Source organism: Neomonachus schauinslandi, chromosome 6 (assembly GCF_002201575.2).
Source record: "Neomonachus schauinslandi chromosome 6, ASM220157v2, whole genome shotgun sequence".
NCBI classification, from domain to species: domain Eukaryota; kingdom Metazoa; phylum Chordata; class Mammalia; order Carnivora; family Phocidae; genus Neomonachus; species Neomonachus schauinslandi.
Genome location: NC_058408.1, coordinates 61,017,279 through 61,035,427, shown reverse-complemented (window position 1 = coordinate 61,035,427; position 18,149 = coordinate 61,017,279). Strand labels below are relative to the sequence as shown.

The 18,149-nt window shown below is 39.5% G+C and overlaps 1 protein-coding gene across 1 annotated transcript in view; it reads left to right on the top strand.

The window, feature by feature from the left end:
• PLD5 (phospholipase D family member 5) overlaps positions 1-18,149 on the top strand; it is a 402,235-nt gene that overhangs the window by 366,087 nt on the left and 17,999 nt on the right. The window contains exons 6-7 of the mRNA XM_021682883.1: positions 1,080-1,277; positions 9,002-9,138. Of these exons, the coding sequence (XP_021538558.1) occupies positions 1,080-1,277; positions 9,002-9,138 (335 nt within the window). The remainder of the gene's footprint in view (positions 1-1,079; positions 1,278-9,001; positions 9,139-18,149) is intronic.

Sequence of the window (18,149 nt, the reverse complement as noted above, 5' to 3'; positions counted from 1 at the left end):
TGATCCTGGACTCAGATGAAGCTGGTGCTATGTTCCTGGGTGTACTCGATCAAAGGTCAGAAACCTGCATTCAGATTCTCAATCTGTTGCTGGCTAGGTCTCTCACTTGGGGCAAGTATCTTTGCCTGTCTGCCTGAGTTTTCCCTCCCTCATCTGTGCATCGTGGGAGGTAGAAGAAATCCTCTCTGTGGTCTCTTCATCACAAGAATGCATTGGTGCATTCCTCTTGAGGTTCGTGTCATTTTTATAGGAGTCACTTATCTGTTAACATATTTTGTATTGTTAACAAATAATTTGTGAGTGCCAAGTCCTAGGTGCTGTTCTGAGCCTTTTAAATGTATTGACCATTCTAAAAGCATCTAGCAGCAGTGTGGAATAAATACTACTAACTCTATGTTGTAGAAGAAGGAGAATGAGGCCTGGAGATTATGTGTCTTGCCCAGCAAAGTCGCGCAGCTAGAAAGCCACAGGACTGAGCACGATTCCAGGCAGTTTGACTTCAGAACCCGTGATCTAAACCATTCCCTGAAGCTGCCCTTAAAACCCTTCCTTTATATTGCTGCATGATTTAAGGATTCATACGAAATAATATTTTAAGAAAATGAATCTGAAGAGCTGATATGAAAAATGGAGGTGGAGGAGTCCGGGTGGCTCAGTTTGTTAAGCGTCTGCCTTCGGCTCAAGTCATGATCCCAGGGTCCTGGGATCAAGACCCCCATAGGGCTCCCTGCTCTCCGTGGGGAGTTTGCTTCTCCCTCTGCCCTTCCCCCTGCTCATGCTTGTGCTTGCTCTCTCTCTCTCTCTCTGAAATAAGTAAAATCTAAAAAAAAGAAAAGAAAAATGGAGGTGAATATGGAAAAGATCCCAAATGCAAAATTGCAAGCCAAAGTTCTCCTTAAATATTGAAGCACTTTCTACTGCATCACTGCTATATCCCATGCTGTGACTATATCTACACACTTCTGAATAACAGCTGCAAGAGAAGAAGTCACCACGACTGCATTCTTGTGCATCTTTTTCCTCTGAAAATAGCATCATCAGTTGTACACACATCGATGCTTTCTATTTTAATTCCACAGATGAAAGAGCTCGGTGTCATCTTCTACAACTGCAGCTGCCTGGTCCTGGACTTACAAAGGATATTCGCTCTGTACAGCTCATTAAAATTCAAGAACAGAGTGCCTCAGACCTGGTCCAAGAGGCTCTATGGCGTCTACGACAACGAGAAGAAATTGCAGCTTCAGTTGAACGAAACCAAATCTCAAGCCTTTGTGTCGGTGAGTCCTTGCCCTCTTGCTCCTCCTTCCTCCCAAGTTGGAATGTTTGAGTGTGATCTGGTGCTGGGCAAACCTGAATTCTAAAGATCAGTTCTGTCCCATCCCTTGAAGAGGTAAGATACACCCGCTCTTAGGCCTAACCATATGCTGTCCCCAGTGATGAGAACAGTAAAGAACGTTAATACTCATTCCAACTCCTGATACTTTGCGTTACCTGTTTTGATCGCCACTGTCCTCTGTTAAGGTAGACCCAGCTTTGTGAGCCTGTCACACACGAAGGTATTGAGGCTTATCTTCCAGCACAAAGACCCTCAGATGGCAGATGACAAGAGAGGCACCAGCTCCCAGGTCTCCTGACACCGGATCCTATTTTCGATGCCCTACCTCAGTGATTCTCAGGCTTGTTTTTTAGCAATGGAATCCTCCTTTGATGAAACAAATCTGAGGGAACCCCAGTGTGCAAAAACAGATAAAAGGAAAGCTGTTTGTACCTCACTGATGCTGAGGGCAGGGCACAGCCTCAGGCCCCTGTCTACACTGAAAACCACCGCCCATCGCCCCGCACCCACCCCCTGCTGCCCACACACCACAGCTGTCCCACAGTGTCACTGGGAATGGGCAATGTGAATATCTGTGCCTATGGCCCTGGTCCCCACACTTTAATTAAGAATTGATTGGGGAGCCTGTTTAAAATGCAGATTTAGAGCCCCCCACCCTTACCCAGGATCTGAGCCACAGGATTGGGGTGAGACCTTAGAATTTTGTTTTGAAGCAGGCTTCTAAATTGATCCTAGTGCTCAGATAAACTTCTTAAAACCGTGCTCCCAATTCAACATGCCGATCCTCCACTGACAACAGTGCTTTTATACCAGCAACTTTTTATTTTATTATGTTATGTTAATCACCATACATTACATCATTAGTTTTAGATGTAGTGTTCCATGATTCATTGTTTGTGCATAACACCCCGTGCTCCATGCAGAACGTGCCCTCTTTAATACCCATCACCAGGCTAACCCATCCCCCCATCCCCCTCCCCTCTAGAACCCTCGGTTTGTTCCTCAGAGTCCATCGTCTCTCAGGGTTTGTCTCTGACAACTTTAATATTGCCAAAGAGCTTCTCACTGAAAAGGGAGTTCTCTCCTTTTTGCTAATTAAAATGAAAACACAATCTGAAAATTTAGACATGTCGCAATTGAGACAAAAGAGGATGTTTTTTGTCTTAAGGTGTTTGTCTTAACAAATTCATATAAATGTGAATAGCAGAACACAGACTGAAAGATTTTCTTCAAACCAAGCTAAAAAAAAATTTTTTTTTTCTTTAATACTCAGGAGGCCCACAGTGCAACAGCAAGGAGCATATTGTATAGGGCATTTTCCGAGCAGAATTATTTCATGTGTTCAATTTCATTTCCTCTCAAGACAACCCTATAAGACAAGAAGGCCAGCTGTTATTCTGAATTTGTAGTGAGTAGCCATAAGAAATTTGTCAAACAGGGTCCTAGAGGGGAGGGGGTGGGAGAATGGGTTAGCCTGGTGATGGGTATTAAAGAGGGCACGTTCTGCATGGAGCACTGGGTGTTATGCACAAACAATGAATCATGGAACACTACATCAAAAACTAATGATGTAATGTATGGTGATTAACATAACATAATAAAATTAAAAAAAGAAAAAAAGAAAGAAATTTGCCAAGGAACCCTTAATCCAGAAGGTAACAGGGTGACATGACACCCCAAGGACACTTACGCAACCAGCTCCAGTAAAACAGATTGAAAGCAGCAAAGAATAGATGAATTATCAGCAGATTTCAGACAATTGCCGGATTTTGAATTTATGGTTTGAATCTTAGAGATAGGTGAATGTGGGTTTTGCGTACATTTACATTCTGATGCTTAAAAAGCTGGGGGAGTCCCTTTTGTTGATCCCAAAATTAGCATACCTGCCCCAGAGAGAAGGCCAGTCCTTTAATAAAACCTACTAAAACGCAGGTCTTTGTATTCTAGGGCAGATTTACAAATTTCTTTTTATTAAACGATTTGCCACAAAATAAGTAGAGTTTTGAAACATGCCTCCAGGTATAGTCTTTTAAACTATATAATGCCTATGCTTTCTATTTTTGTTTATTATATTATTTTAACCTATTATTTTATTTTCTACTTCCTATTAATATCAAGCCTACCTTTGAATTTCAATTCAACAGATATTAATTGAATACCATTTTTGCAGAGGTATAAAATCTTGCAGGTATAGGGGCGCCTGGGTGGCTCAGTCGTTAAGCGCCTGCCTTTGGCTCAGGTCATGATCCCAGGGTCCTGGGACCAAGCCCGGCATCGGGCTCCCTGCTCAGCGGAGAGCCTGCTTCTCCCTCTCCCACTCCCCCTGCTTGTGTTCCCTCTCTCACTGTGTCTCTCTCTGTCAAATAAATAAATAAAATCTTTAAAAAAAAAAATCTTGCAGGTATAAAATAAAGTCAGACCCCCTGCCATTGGAATTGGTATCGTTTGCCCAAAGCTCCTTGATCTCACCCCTGTTGTAGCATTTATCACATTCTCATAACTGTTTGTTTATTGATCATCTCTCCCACTATTTAAAAGGCTCCAAAGGCCATATACTGGACCATCTTCATCACTGGCATTCCCAGCATGTTACTCACAGCTCCCTAAGAGCAGCAATAAATGTGGGATTGGTTTTATTAGTAGTAATTTTAATAAGAAGTTCTAGGATGCATATAATTTTCTGAGTAATACATGCCAAACAAATGTCAAGACAGATTTATTTAAATTCAAAGTATTTGTTGTAAAATATCTTAAAATAGTATATTTTTATAATCTCACAGTCCCAAGACTAAATGAACACATGCACGCAAAAATATTATTGAAGACCTTAAGAATTACCATTCCCCAAATTAGATTTTGGATGATTAATAACTTAGCATGGTTAAATATAAATTTTAAGTTATGATATAAACATGGATTATTTCTAGTTTTCTCATGGAACACAAAGAGACGCTTGGTGAGATTTAACTCTGTGATCTCTAATCACTTGGGGCCACATAGTTTCGATTTTCTTAACATTTCCCATTGAAATCAGAAACAGGAACCATAGTTGGCTGAGTTTTTGTCTTATCTTGTAGATTTCTTTTTAGAGCCCTGGAGATTATAAATTTGCTTTCCAAGATCAAGACTAGTTGGTTCAAGGTCTGTTCTTTTTTTTTTTTTTAAGATTTTATTTATTTATTTGAGAGAGCTAGCAAGAGAGGGCATGAGCAGGGGGCAGAGGGAGAAGCAGGCTCCCCACAGAGCAGGGAGCCCTACTTGGGACTCGATCCCAGGACCCTGGGATCATGACCTGAGCCAAAGGCAGACGCTTAACCGATGGAGCTACCCAGGTGTCCCTCAAGGTCTGTTCTTACTGATCTGGCTGCTAGACAGATCTCATTTCTCGTTACTGTGTCTTCCACCCACCCAGTCATGTGTATTAAGATGCATTTAGTGAGTGAGCGCAGACATTAAGTAGATCTGGTGCTGTTATAGTCCCCTACGCATTGTTAATTACTTTTTAATAGCTTTATTGAGAGAGACTTTACATTCCATGAAATTCATCTTTCCAAAGTATATGATTCAGTGGGTTTTGGTGTAGTCAGAGCTGTGCAACTATCTCCACCATCTAATTTAGAATATTGCCATCACCACAAAGAAAACACCACACCCATTAAGGGTCACTCTCCATATTCCCCTTCCCCCAGCCCCTGGCAACCACTCATCTCCTGTCTGTCTCTTAGGGTTCTCCTTTCTCTAGCATTTCATATAAATGGAATAAGACAGTATGTAGTCTTCTTTTTTAAGATTTACTTATTTGTTTGAGAGAGAGCACAGGAGGGAGCAGAGGGAGAGGGAGAGAGAGAATCTCAAGCAGACTCCCCACTGAGCAAGGCGCCTGACATGGGGCTCGATCTCATGACCCTGAGATCATGACCTGAGCCAAAATCAAGAGTCAGACGCTTAACCAACTGAGCCATCCAGGCGCCCCAACAGTATGTTATCTTTTGTAATTGACTCCTTTCACTTAGTATAATGTTCTCAAAGTCCATTAATGTTATAGCATGAATCAGTACGTCATTCCTTTTTTATGGTCAAATGATATTCCACTGTATGGATACATCACATTTGGTTTATTCATCCATCAGTTGATGAACATTTGGGTGTTTCTATCTTCTGGCTCCTGTGAAGAATGCTGCTTTGAACCTTCACATACAAGGTTTTATTTGAATACCTGTTTCCAGTGCTTTGGGGTGTATACTCAGGAGCGGCACTGTTGGGTGATCTGATAAGTCTGTGCTGAACATTTTGAGAGACTGACAAACCGTTCTCCAAACTGGCTGTCTCATTTTACAGTTCCAACAGCAATAAATGACAGCTCCAGTTTCTCCACATCTTTGCCAAAATGTTGTTATTTTCTATTTTATTTCACCCCTCCTGGTGGGTGTGTGGGTGTGAAATGGTATGTCACTGTGGTTTTTATTTGTATATTTTAATGTGTTCATTGGCCATTTGTTTATCTTTTTTGAGACATGTCTATTCAATCCTTTGCCCACTTTTCAAATTAGTTTACTTGGATTTTTATTATTGAGTTGTAAGAGTTCTTATACATTCCGCATATGTCCTTTATCAGATACACAATTTGCAAATATTTTCTCCCATTCCGTGGGCCAGCTTTTTTGTTTAATATATTTTAACTTATATATTCTTGGGATGGAGTATGGCCTTTTTACAAACCAGGGAACTGTTGTGAAATAAATCAGAAGCCTGCTAAGGCAAGTATTTAATGAATATACAAAACAAGTTTTGTGCATGTATAAGGCACTGATTATCTAAGAGAGAAACATACTGCCTAGAAGCAGGTGCAGGAGATCACTTGAGTGGTGAAAGGTCATCACAGAGCCGAAACAAAGAGAAGGATCTGTTTTCCTGCTCTTTCCCATAATAAAGGAGTGCACAGTGCAAAGCTCAGAAAATTAATTCAGGACCAATAAGAAGGAAACTGAACAGCCTTCTCTCTAAACTATTGGAACTAGTTAATTTCCTCTGCCTGATCAGTAGATCATTCTTTGTGGTGGTGTTCATTCACTTACACTTTAAACAAACGTTTTGAAGCCATTAGTATATCCAGATACTATTTTCAAAGGTAGCAGACTCTAAACACACCATCAAGCACCACCATGCCCCTGGGGCTGGGGAACTGACACAACTAGTCCTGCATTTCCCTAATAAACACATGGAGCACCTGCCATGCTCTAGGCATCAGGTTCGGCAATGGGACCATGGGAAACAATGCGACCTGGCAAGTGCAAATAAAGAGCCATTCCCATGTGGATGGAAATACCTATCGTGAACCAAGTCCACTGGGGGTGGAGGTTGGGGGAGTCACTCAGACCTGTGACGCTGATTAATTTAAGAAGCACTCTCATGCTCGGTCCACAGATACTGATCTATAACACGTGCTAGGAGTGGCACGGAGATAACGAGGTGCTGGAGATATGAAACCCAACAGTGCACAAGCTAGTGCCGAAGCACCCAGACAGATGAAGGCAACAGCATGCAACGGGTGCTCGAATGAAGCACTGTGAAGCAAGCATCTTATCTGGGCCACTGACATACGCTGAGTGGCTAGACTAGAGCTGGAGCATGGCAGGCACTTAGTAGTATTTGCTGAACGAATGAGGGCAAGCACAGAAGAGAGGCTCTGAGCCCAGACAATGTGAGAGGTGTGTTCTGTTATTAACCACCCCCCACTCCCTTAGGGTATGAGGCTCAGCAAGCAGAAGGGACACAGCTGAGACGCTGTAGGCTCTAAATGCCGGAGCCTGGCCTGAATCACCGAAAGGCGCAATGTCCAGACATGCAGGATAAGTGCAAACGTGAAGAGACCGATGACTCTATGCCTCAATTTGTTCCTGCCTGAAACCAAAACTAGTTTTGGGAACACACAAGGAAGTCCAGGAAACTCCTGAAACAAAAACATGGGCATAGGGCCATGTTTCAGTGCTGGCTGAGGGTCTCGTCTGGAGCTAATATTTAAAGCAGACCCAACAGGCTGAGCTGAAATTAAGTAATTTCAATACTGAATGTATTGATGGAAATAGAAAAATGAGTGAATACAACCCCTAAATTCCAGCAAGTGCAAGTAATTATCCGTTGAATAGGCTAAATAATATCACAGACAAATCAGAGGAGACAGAGAAGGGAGAAGGAGCCTCTGGGTGGGGAAATAAAGAGGTTTCACAGAGGGGCTTGTCCTTGAGCTGGAACTTAGAAAAAGCATAGGACTCTGATGGGCAAGAATAGGGAAACATGGGCCAGAAATGCTGGCAGGAGCAAACGCACAGGGCAGACAGATGGGAGCAAGGCCATTACTTCTTCCCTTTGGGGCATGGAGGGTGTGGTGGCCAGTCCAGGAGGGAGGCAGGAGGCCATAGATACATCCCTCCAACGAGTTCAGGCTGGATTCCCAGACACCAGGAATGCTGGGCCTGACGTGTGTGTGTGTGTGTGTGTGTGTGTGTGTGTGTTTACATCATGGTGACAAGGAAATGATGTGTAAAAGCCCCAGCAAGAGCACTAGGGTCTGGATGGGAGGAACGGCAGTCAGGAGGGAGAGGGAGACCCAGGAGATGCTGTAGAAGCAGGAGCACCTGTCCCAGGGACAGGTGGAGTATCCGAGATGCATGTGCTGGGGAAAGGGTGGAGGACAGCACTGGTTTCGACTGTTTTATTTTTTATTACTTTTGTGTGGGGTTTTTTTGTTGTTGTTCATTTGTTTCTGTTCTTTTATGTTTTTCATGAGGGTTTTTGTTTTGTTTTGTTTTTGTTTTTTTGGGTATTAGTCTTTTTAAAAGACTTGGAAGCTCATCATTCCAAAAGAAAAACAATTTAATTGATCAAAAACTCAATCTGATAGTCAGCTGCTGCGGTGACTTTCTGAGCAGGGATGCCTGGAGGGTGTGTGGCTCCTTTCCTGCCCCCCACGCTCCACAGCCATCTTGGTTGGGCATCCAGAACAACCGCTTAGTCATCCCTCTGTCTAAGCGGGGATGGGGCTGCCCAGCAGCGCAGTGCAGGGAGTTCCTGAGTTTTGGATGAGGGACCCAATACTGCCATGGCAGGCAGTTCCAGAAACCATGTATTCAGACTTTCGGTATAAAGCACCTCTCGGATTATGGGTCCCACTCCACTTGCCACTGCATTATGCCTGTCAGGGGAAGACAATATTTCCATGGCCATAGCACCTTTCTAATGAAATGACTTTTTGAGTAAATTGGTTACAGTATGTGTATTGTATATATTATACAGTAATGCCTGAGAAAATTAGCAGCTCTGCATGACAGGGCATTTGCCAGAGTCCCCTAAGTTTAGAGCTACAGTGCTCCTCCCAAAATGAGAGGTGTGGGTATTGAAAGCAAGAATTCCCTCCCAAAGCAGACGTAAAGGGACAGCCTGGAGACCCATCCTGCCACAACTTCATCTGAACATGCCTCAACTATGCTAGGATCACATACATAACTTGTCTGATCTCATCAAGAACTGGAAAGGTGATGTGCAAAACTTGACTTACAAGCCAAGATCCATTAAAACACCTAAAAAAAAAAAAAAGGCAACAAAAAAGAGAAAGCCCCAGCTGACAAAAATTAATCCTCTGAAAGTTTGGTTTTTGTGTCTTCACAGAATTCTCCCAAACTCTTTTGCCCTAAAAACAGAAGCTTCGATATTGACGCTATCTATAGTGTGATAGATGATGCCAAACAATACGTATACATCGCTGTCACGGACTACCTGCCTATCTCCAGCACAAGCACCAAAAGGTCAGTGAGTGCATAATGGCGTCTTTAGAACCCAGCCTCCGGGGCCAGGCACAAACGGGGGACCACGAGAAACCAGCCTGGGCCCTGACATGCTCTCAGTTCACCTCAGGTCACTCACCATTCAGAACTCCTCAGTGTGCATTTGCACCTTACCCGTGATGCATGGGTCCGTTTGAAGGGCTTAGGGTCTCACCCTGCAAAAGTTCCTCAGTGCTTCCCCTTAATAGGCACGGGAACGACTTTAGAATGAAGATCAGGGTGCTGTCAACTTGTAAGTTATTTGAAAATTAAAATAAATAATAAAAATTATTCGGAAAAAAATATGTCTTGAAAATTATTAGTTCGCAGGTGTCCCTGAAGGACATACTGACCCTGAGCAAGCCTGGCAAGATTTTCCATGGGGGAGACGTCATTTTGTTGTATTCATGCCAGTCTTCATTAAATGCTAAACTTTCATATGCTTTCAACCTCAAGGAGAAGGAAACTCAGAATGTGTATGTTCTCAGTCAATCCATTCCTCTGTATGAGGAAGAAAGTCTTTTAAAAATGAAGGGATTTTTCAATAATTTATCACTGGGGCAAAAAAAAAACTTGAAATAAATGTAGGGGCAGAATGTATGCCCCTCAATAGTTACATGCATAAATGCGTGGCTATGCCCCAAATGTTTCCTGCTTTTGCTTTCTTGCTGGGAATGCAGAGATCTGGGTGCTTGTGTTTTGAATAACTCATTTAATCCAGGAAAAGTTTTCAAAGTACACTTTCTGGGAGTACAACTTGAGACCTTTTTAATTTGGAAAATTACAATTTCAAAATAACCATTTACTGAGGTTAAATGATTAAGCGTGCTCTCTCTTGCTTGAATATTTTTCATGTTGCCAACCCCACATATGCATAATGTGCAGCTTCCTTATGCAAATGGCTGTAGGATTGCGAAAGCATGTTTCTCCCAGAAAGTGGTCTCCCATAATGACAGTCAAAAAGCATTTTAAGCTGCAGGAGACACTATTAAAACACTTTTACTTTAAAATATGGTACATCCCTTGAATATTCATAGGTTTTTACCTATATACTTTTACATGTTTTCTATCTCTCCTTTTTATCTTCCTCCTGTTTATTGTGTATTTTGTTTGAGATTTCATTTTAGATGTCAACCTCACTTGGGGAAGATTTTGAAACATAATAGATAGGTTTTGCCTGATTTTTCCATTATTGAGAAGGAGAATAAGGTCAAGTTTATGGACTTATGTTAGTATGAGATGATGATTTTTTAGGATTGACAAAACCTTCATTCCATGAAGTCCCAGGAACAAAATTAAGCTCCTTTGTGGCCAGGGGGGAGGGAGTTAGCATGGAGAATCTAAAATATCTTGGAAATGCAAAAGTTAGAGAAAACTAAAAGAATGATAAAGAATGAAAAACTCACCTGAAATTTTGCATTTGGGTTATTAACCTCCCATTTCAGTTGTTAGTCAAAGAACAGTTCTTTTATTGGACTTACAATACGTCAGAGCTGACACTGCTGTCAGGCATTCTAATGAAAAGTCATCAGAGACAGAAGAAATAGTTCAAACATCCAAGTTATAATTAAATTCTTAAGAACGAAAAAAAAAAATGGAAAACCCCTGAGAAAAGACACTGAAGTTTGTATCAGCCAAGGAAGTCTATTTGGTTTGCTTTTTGTTTGTTTTGGTGTGTTTTATTGCTGTGAGTGGGGGCACAACTTCATAATTTGTGCTGAAATATAACAACATAGCCACATATAGCCACACTTTTTCTTTTTTTCATAGTCTTACCAAATGAAAACAACAGACTGTTTTAAGCATTTAATTGCCCCACTCATAAATCTGAAAGTATGACAATTAAAATCTCAGCTGTAACCATATTAGCTCTTGCCTTACTTTAAAGTAAATATTCTAATCACCTTTAACTTTTTTTTTAATCAAGTGTAAGTGGGTTTTATATATTTCCTAATTGTAAACATGCCAATGACATGTCTCTGTCCATTATTCATTTGTGGCAAAACATTCTTTTTTGATAGTGTAAAAAAAATAAGAAAGCAAGCTAGGTCTTTCAGGTTTGAAAGACAACTTCTGAATAACATTACCTCTAACCAGTCTGTAAGAAAATTTTTTTCTGTTTTATTTGTACATATTAAACTTCCTTTTTATTAACTAAAAAAAAAAGAATGAAAAAAATTTATGAAAAAAAAAATTAAAAGTCAGCCTGGCTACTTATCTTTTACATTGTCCTGGAGAAATTTTTCAGGAGTGAATTCAACTTGAATAAACAAATAGACTTTATCAAATATCAGTGTGTTAATATGCTACAGACTTAACTTTTAGTCTACACACTGCTAGACATCCAAATGAAAGGAAAAATTCACATGCTCCCAAAGTATAAATGGTTGGTAACATGTAAAAATATATATATACGTCATCATTTAGCAGCAATGTTAGAAGTAACTTCTACTTTTCAGAGAAGTAGAAAGTGAACAGAACAATGATACATGGCTAAATAGATCCTGCAGTAAAAAATCAGAGGCCCTATTTCAGTTCTTCTTGTGTTAGCAATCAAGTGCTGTTTCTTTAAGCAATTCACTTATTTATTTGGTTCACAGTTTGGGGTTGTTCATTATTTATTTCCTCAGTTACATGAAATACATCTTTCAGGAGGAAATCAGTAAAAGGGTGAAGGAACAATAAAAATGTAGGCTGGCAGCCAAGAATACTCTCTGGCAAAGTTACCTTTCAGATGTGAAAAAGAAATAAAGACTTTCCCAGAAAAACAAAAGCTGAGGGAGTTCACCACCACTAGACCTGCCTTACAAGAAATGTTGAAAGGAGCTCTTTAAGCTGAAACAAAGAAACAAACAAACAAAAAAATGAAAGTACACAAAATTCTGATTAAGGTGATAAACAAGCAGTTGGAATTAGAATATCGTAACTCTTTTAACTCTTTTTTGGAATAGTATATTAAACTTAACTATATCCTAAATGTTAAAGGAAAAGAGCATTAAAATAACTATGCCTACTATAACTTGGTGATGAAATCATAGCATACAAAGAGGTAATTTGTGACATCAAAAATATAAGAGGAGAGGAGTAAAAGAATGATGAGTGAAGAAAAGTAAAGTGCTATCAGTATAGAAAAGACTTTTTTTCTATGAGATGCTTTATGTAAACCCCATGGTAACTACATGGCAAAAATCTAGAGCAGAGACATAAACATAAATGGGGGGAGAACGAGCAAATCATCCTGGAAAACCACCAACTGGCAAAAGTCAATGGAAACAAAGAAAAAGAAACATGGAAAGACAAAATAACCAGAAGGCAGAAGATAAAAAGGCCAGTAGTAAGTGCTTACATGTTAGTAATCACCCTCAGTGAAAATGGATTGAACTCACCAATCAAAAGGCACAGAGTGGCTGGATGGATAAAAAAGCAAATATGCTGCCTACAGGGGACTCACTTTAGCTCTAGAGACACATACAGGTTCAAAGTGAAGGAATGCAACATGATATTCCAAGCAAACAGAAATGAAAAGAAGGCAAGCGTAATCATACTTATATCAGACAGAATAGACCTCAAGCCAAAAAGGGTCACAAGAGACAAAGAAGGTCATTATATAATGACAAAAGGGCCACTATATCAAGAAGATAGAGCAATCATAAATATACATGCTTGCTACCAACACTGGAACTTCAAAACATACTAAGCAATTAGGGAGAAATAGACAATAATACAGTAATTGTAGGGGACTCTAATACCCCACCATCAGCAACGGATAAATCACCCAGACAGAAAGTCAACAAGAAATTGTTGCTGTTGAACTTGGCTTTAGAACAAATGGACTTAGCAGAACATTACACCCAACAGCAGCAGAATACACATTCTTCTCAAGTGCACTTGGAACATTCTCCAGGATAAATCGCATGTTAGGCCACAAAAACAAATCTTAGCAAATTTAAGAAAGTTGAAATCATACCAACTATCTTCTCTGACCACAATCATATGAAACTAGAAATCAACAAGAGGAAAGTAAAAAGATCTACAAATATGTGAAACTAAACACACTTCTAAACAACTTTTGGGTCAAAGGAGAAATCAAAAAGGAAATAAAAAATTGTCTTGAAAACACAACATATCAAATATTATGGGATGCATAAAAGCAGATCCAAGAAGGAAGTTTATAACTATAAACACATATACTGAGAAATGAGAAAGATCTTAAATAACCTAACTTTACACCCCAAGGAACCAAAAAAGAAAAACAAAGTAAGCCTGAAGTTAGCAAAAGGAAGGAAATAAGTATCAGAGCAGAAATAAATGAAATAGAGACCAAAAAATCAATAGAAAGGATCAACAAAACCAAGAGCTGGTTCTTTGAAAAGAGAAACAAAATTTAAGCCTTTAGCTAGACTAACTAGACTAACTACAGAAAAAAAAGAGAAGGCTCAAAGAAATAAACATGAAAGAGGAGACATTACAATTGATACTACAGAAATACCTAGAATTATGAGACTACTATGAACAATTGTATGTCAAGAAATTACATAAACTAAAAGAAATGACTCCATTTCTAGAAACACGCAACCTATCAAGACTGAGACAGGAAGAAGTAGAAAATCTGAACAGACCAAGTCTGAGTAAAGAGATTGAATCGGTAATCAAAAAACTCCCAACACAAAAAACCTCAGGACCAGATGGCTTCCAAACGCTTAAAGAAGAATTAACACCAATCCTCCCCCAAACTTGTTCAAAATATCAAGAAGGAGAAACACTTTCAAACTCATTCTGTGAGACCAGCATTACTTTGCTACCAAAATCAGAGAAGGAGACCACAAGAAAGAAAACTATAGACCAATATCCCTGATGAATTTAGATGCAGATATTCTCAAGAAAATATTAGCAGACCGAATTCAGGAACACATTAAAAGGATTATACACGATGACCAAGTGGGATTTTATCCCTGGGATACAAGGATATTTCAACATATGCAAGTCAACAAATGCAAATACAATGCATCAGTAAAATAATAGATAAATATCACATGATCATCTCAATACACAAAGAAAAACCATTTGACAAAATACAACACCCTTTCATGATAATTAAAAAAAAAAACCTTCAACATGGGTACAGAAGGACTATAACTCAGCATGATAAAGGCCATATATGACAAACCAACAGCTAACATTATACTCACTGGAGAGAAATTAAAAGCATTTCCCCCAAGATAAGGAAAAAAGCAAGGATGCACTCTTATTCAATACAGTCTTGGAAGCCCTAGCCAGAGCAATCAGGCAAGAAATAAAAGGCATACACCTTGGGAAGGAAGAAGTATAATTGTCATTATTTGCTGATGATATGATCTTATATATAGAAAATCCTAAAATTTCAGTAAAAAAAACTGTTGGAATTAATCAACAATTTCAGTAAAGTGTCAAGATACAAAATCAGTTGCATTCCTTTACACTAATGATGAAGCTTCTGAAAAAGAAGGAAAACCATCACATTCACAATAGCATCAAAAACAAGATACTTAGGAATAAATTTAACCAAGGAAGTGAAAGATCTGTACAATGAAAACTACAAAGCTTTGCTAGAAATTGAATACACAAATAAATGGAAAGGCATCCTGTGTTCATGAATTAGAAGAATTAATATTGTTAAAATGGCTATACTACTGAAAGTGATCTACAGATTCAATGCAATCCCCATCAAAATACCAAAAACATTCTTCACAGAAATAAAAGAAATAACCTTAAAATTTGTATGGAACCACAAAAGACCCTAAACAGCCCAAACAATCCTGAGAAAAAGAACAAAGTTCAAGGCATCACACTTCCTGATTTCAAACTATATGACAAAGCCATAGTAATAAAAACAATACAAAAATAGATGACACCAACGAATGGAACAAAATAGAGAGCCCAGAACTAAACCCTGGCCTATACAGTCAACTAATATTCAACACGGGCACCAGGAGCACTCAATGCAGAAAGGACAATCTCTTCAACAAATGGTGCTGGGAAACTGGAGAAAAACATGCAGAACAATGAAGTTGGACCACTATCACACGACTCACAAAAATTAACTCAAAATAGATCAAAGACTTAAAGATAAGACCTGATATCATAAAACTCATAGAAGAAAAGATAGGGAAAAAGCTCATCAATAATGGTCTTGCTAATAATTTTTTTGACATGACACCAAAAGCACAAACAACAATAACAAAAAATTAACAAATGGGACTGTATCAAACTCAAAAGGTTTTGCACAACAAAGGAAACAACAAAATAAAAAGATTACAGAATGGGGAAAAATTTTTGCAAACCATATATTGGATAAAGAGTTAATATCCAAATCTGTAAGGAACTCAGGCAACTCAATAACAACAACAACAAAAAGCAAATAATATGATTAAAAATGGGCAAAAGAACTAAACAGACATTTCTCCAAAGAGGACATCAAAATGGCAACAGACACATGGAAAGATGATCAATATCACTAATCATCAGGGAAAGGCAAATCAAAACCGTGATGAGATATCACCTCACACATGTTAGAAGGGCTGTCATCAAGAAGTCAAGAGACAACAGATGCTGACGAGGATGTAGTGGAAAGGGAACCCTTATACACAGTTGGAAGAAAGATAAATTGATCCAACCACTATGGAAAACAATATGGAGGTTCCCCCAAAATTAAAATAAGTCTACCATGCAATCCAGCAGTTCCACTTCTGGGTATTTAATCAAAGGAAACGAAAACAGGATTCTGATGAGATATATGTACTCCCACGTTTATTGCAGCACTGTTCACAATAGCAGAGATATGGAAACAGTACAAATGCCTATCAGTGGATGAATCGATGAAAAGATGTGGTGCATATACACAATGGAATATTACTCAGCCTCGAGAAAGGAGAATATCTTCCTATTTGCACCAACATGGATGGACCTTGAGTACATTATGCTAAGCGAGACAAGTCAGACAGAAAAAGACAAGTACTGTATGATATCACGTCTATGTGGAATCTAGAAAAGTTTAACCTGTAGAAAACAGACAGCAAAATGATGGTTACCAATGGCTGGGGGGTGAGGGATAAGAGTGATGGTGTTTAAGACTGCAAACTTGTAATGAGTAGTAGATAGGTCATAGAGAGCTAATGTGCTATAAATATTATACTGTAATAATGTAATGTGGTGACTATCAGTACATTGGCAATCATATTACAATATAAGAATGTACCAAAGTAACATGCTGTATAGCTTATTAAATTTACACAATGTTACTCATCAAATTTATTCAATAAGAAAAAAGTAGACTGATTAGTCTGTGGGCTATTAATATTTTTCACTTATGTTTTCATTCAACAGGTATTTATTGGGCACTGTGCAGGAGTGATTAAAGTCTGAACAGTGTATGTTCCCAGGAACTCCATCCAATAGGACAAACGGACGCAGAATCTATTATAATAACACAGTGCGGGGAATGGTACAATAGATATATACACATAATATTATAGGTCCTCGGTGAAAGAGCATCTGTGGCAGTTTCAAGCAGAGGCTTATTGGAGGATATGCTACTTGATTACCTTTTAAAATATGCAGAAGTTAATCAAACAAAGGATAAGAAAGGGAGTTTTCCAGGTAGAAGGGACAGCACAAGTTAAAAAAAAAAAAATCACCTGGCACATGCCAGGATCTGTAACAAGTTCAGTGCTGGAACACAGGTGGTGAGAGATCAAATTGGAGGGAATGCAGGGACCAGGGACAGGAGGACCTGACTGTGAGAGAGTCTTGTGACTTTGGGGAGCCTCCACTACATTTCAGTCAAAGGAGATATGCTTTCAGATAGATCGCTTTGGTGGTCATGGAAGACATACTTGACAGGGACAAGACTGGAGGCCGAGAAACAAATTTGGAGCTGTTACAGTGGCCCAGTCAGGGATAATTACAGGATAGAATAAAGGATATACATTCCAGGAATATCTCTGAAGCACATGGTGAAAAGGAGAGCAGGCACAAGAATGATAACCAGGTTTTTGCTTTGGGTGATTAGATGATGAACGTCATACAAAGTAGAAAGTCTGTATGAAGTAGAAGGAAATGAGCAGATTTGTGAATTTGAGGTTCTTGTAAAGGTCCGGATGGGTAAAGATCTTACAAAGATATCCAGAATGAAGTCTGAAGAGGGTTAGGCCAGTGATGTGAATTTGGAGCTTTTCAGACTCTAGAGGACAGTTGAGATCAAGTACGTAGATGAAGCCACCAAGGAGATGGCCTGTGGAATGAGGAGAACGGGGGATGGTGATGGAATCTTAAGGGAGCATGGACCATACAACAGATAAGGAAACACTGTGAGAAATAAGGGACAGACCATCAAACCACAGGGTCGTAGAAGCCAATGGAATCTGTTTTCAAGAAGAAAAGAACCATCAACAGAGCCACATGTGACTTAAACTAACAGTAAAGTAAGAATTGAATGATGTCCATTAGATTTGGCAGTTGGGACATCACTGCAGACTTGGAGATTTTGCACAAAAATGGTGGGCTGGAGGCCAGGGGGCAGTAGGCTGAGGAGTGAGTGGAGGTGATGAAGTAAAGTCAGAGGTTCTAGATTATACTGTCAAGAAGTTATGTTCAAAAAAGTAGAAACAGACCCATAAAGACAGAGAGCAAACTGATGGGCGCCAGAGGGGAGGGGCAGGAGGATGGGCAAAATGGGTGAAGGGGAGAGGGAGGTATAGGCTTCCAGCTGTGGAATGAGTAAATCACAGGGATGAATGGCACAGCACAGAGAATATCCTCGATGATCGTGTGACGGTGTTGTGTGGTGACAGATGGCAGCTGTGTGCTGAGCACAGCGTAACGTATAGAGATGTTGAATCACTGTGTTGTACACCTGAGACTAATGTAACATTGTGTGTCAGCTACACTCAAAGATGAGAGATAGATAGATAGATAGATAGATAGATAGATAGATAGATAGATAGATAGATAGATAG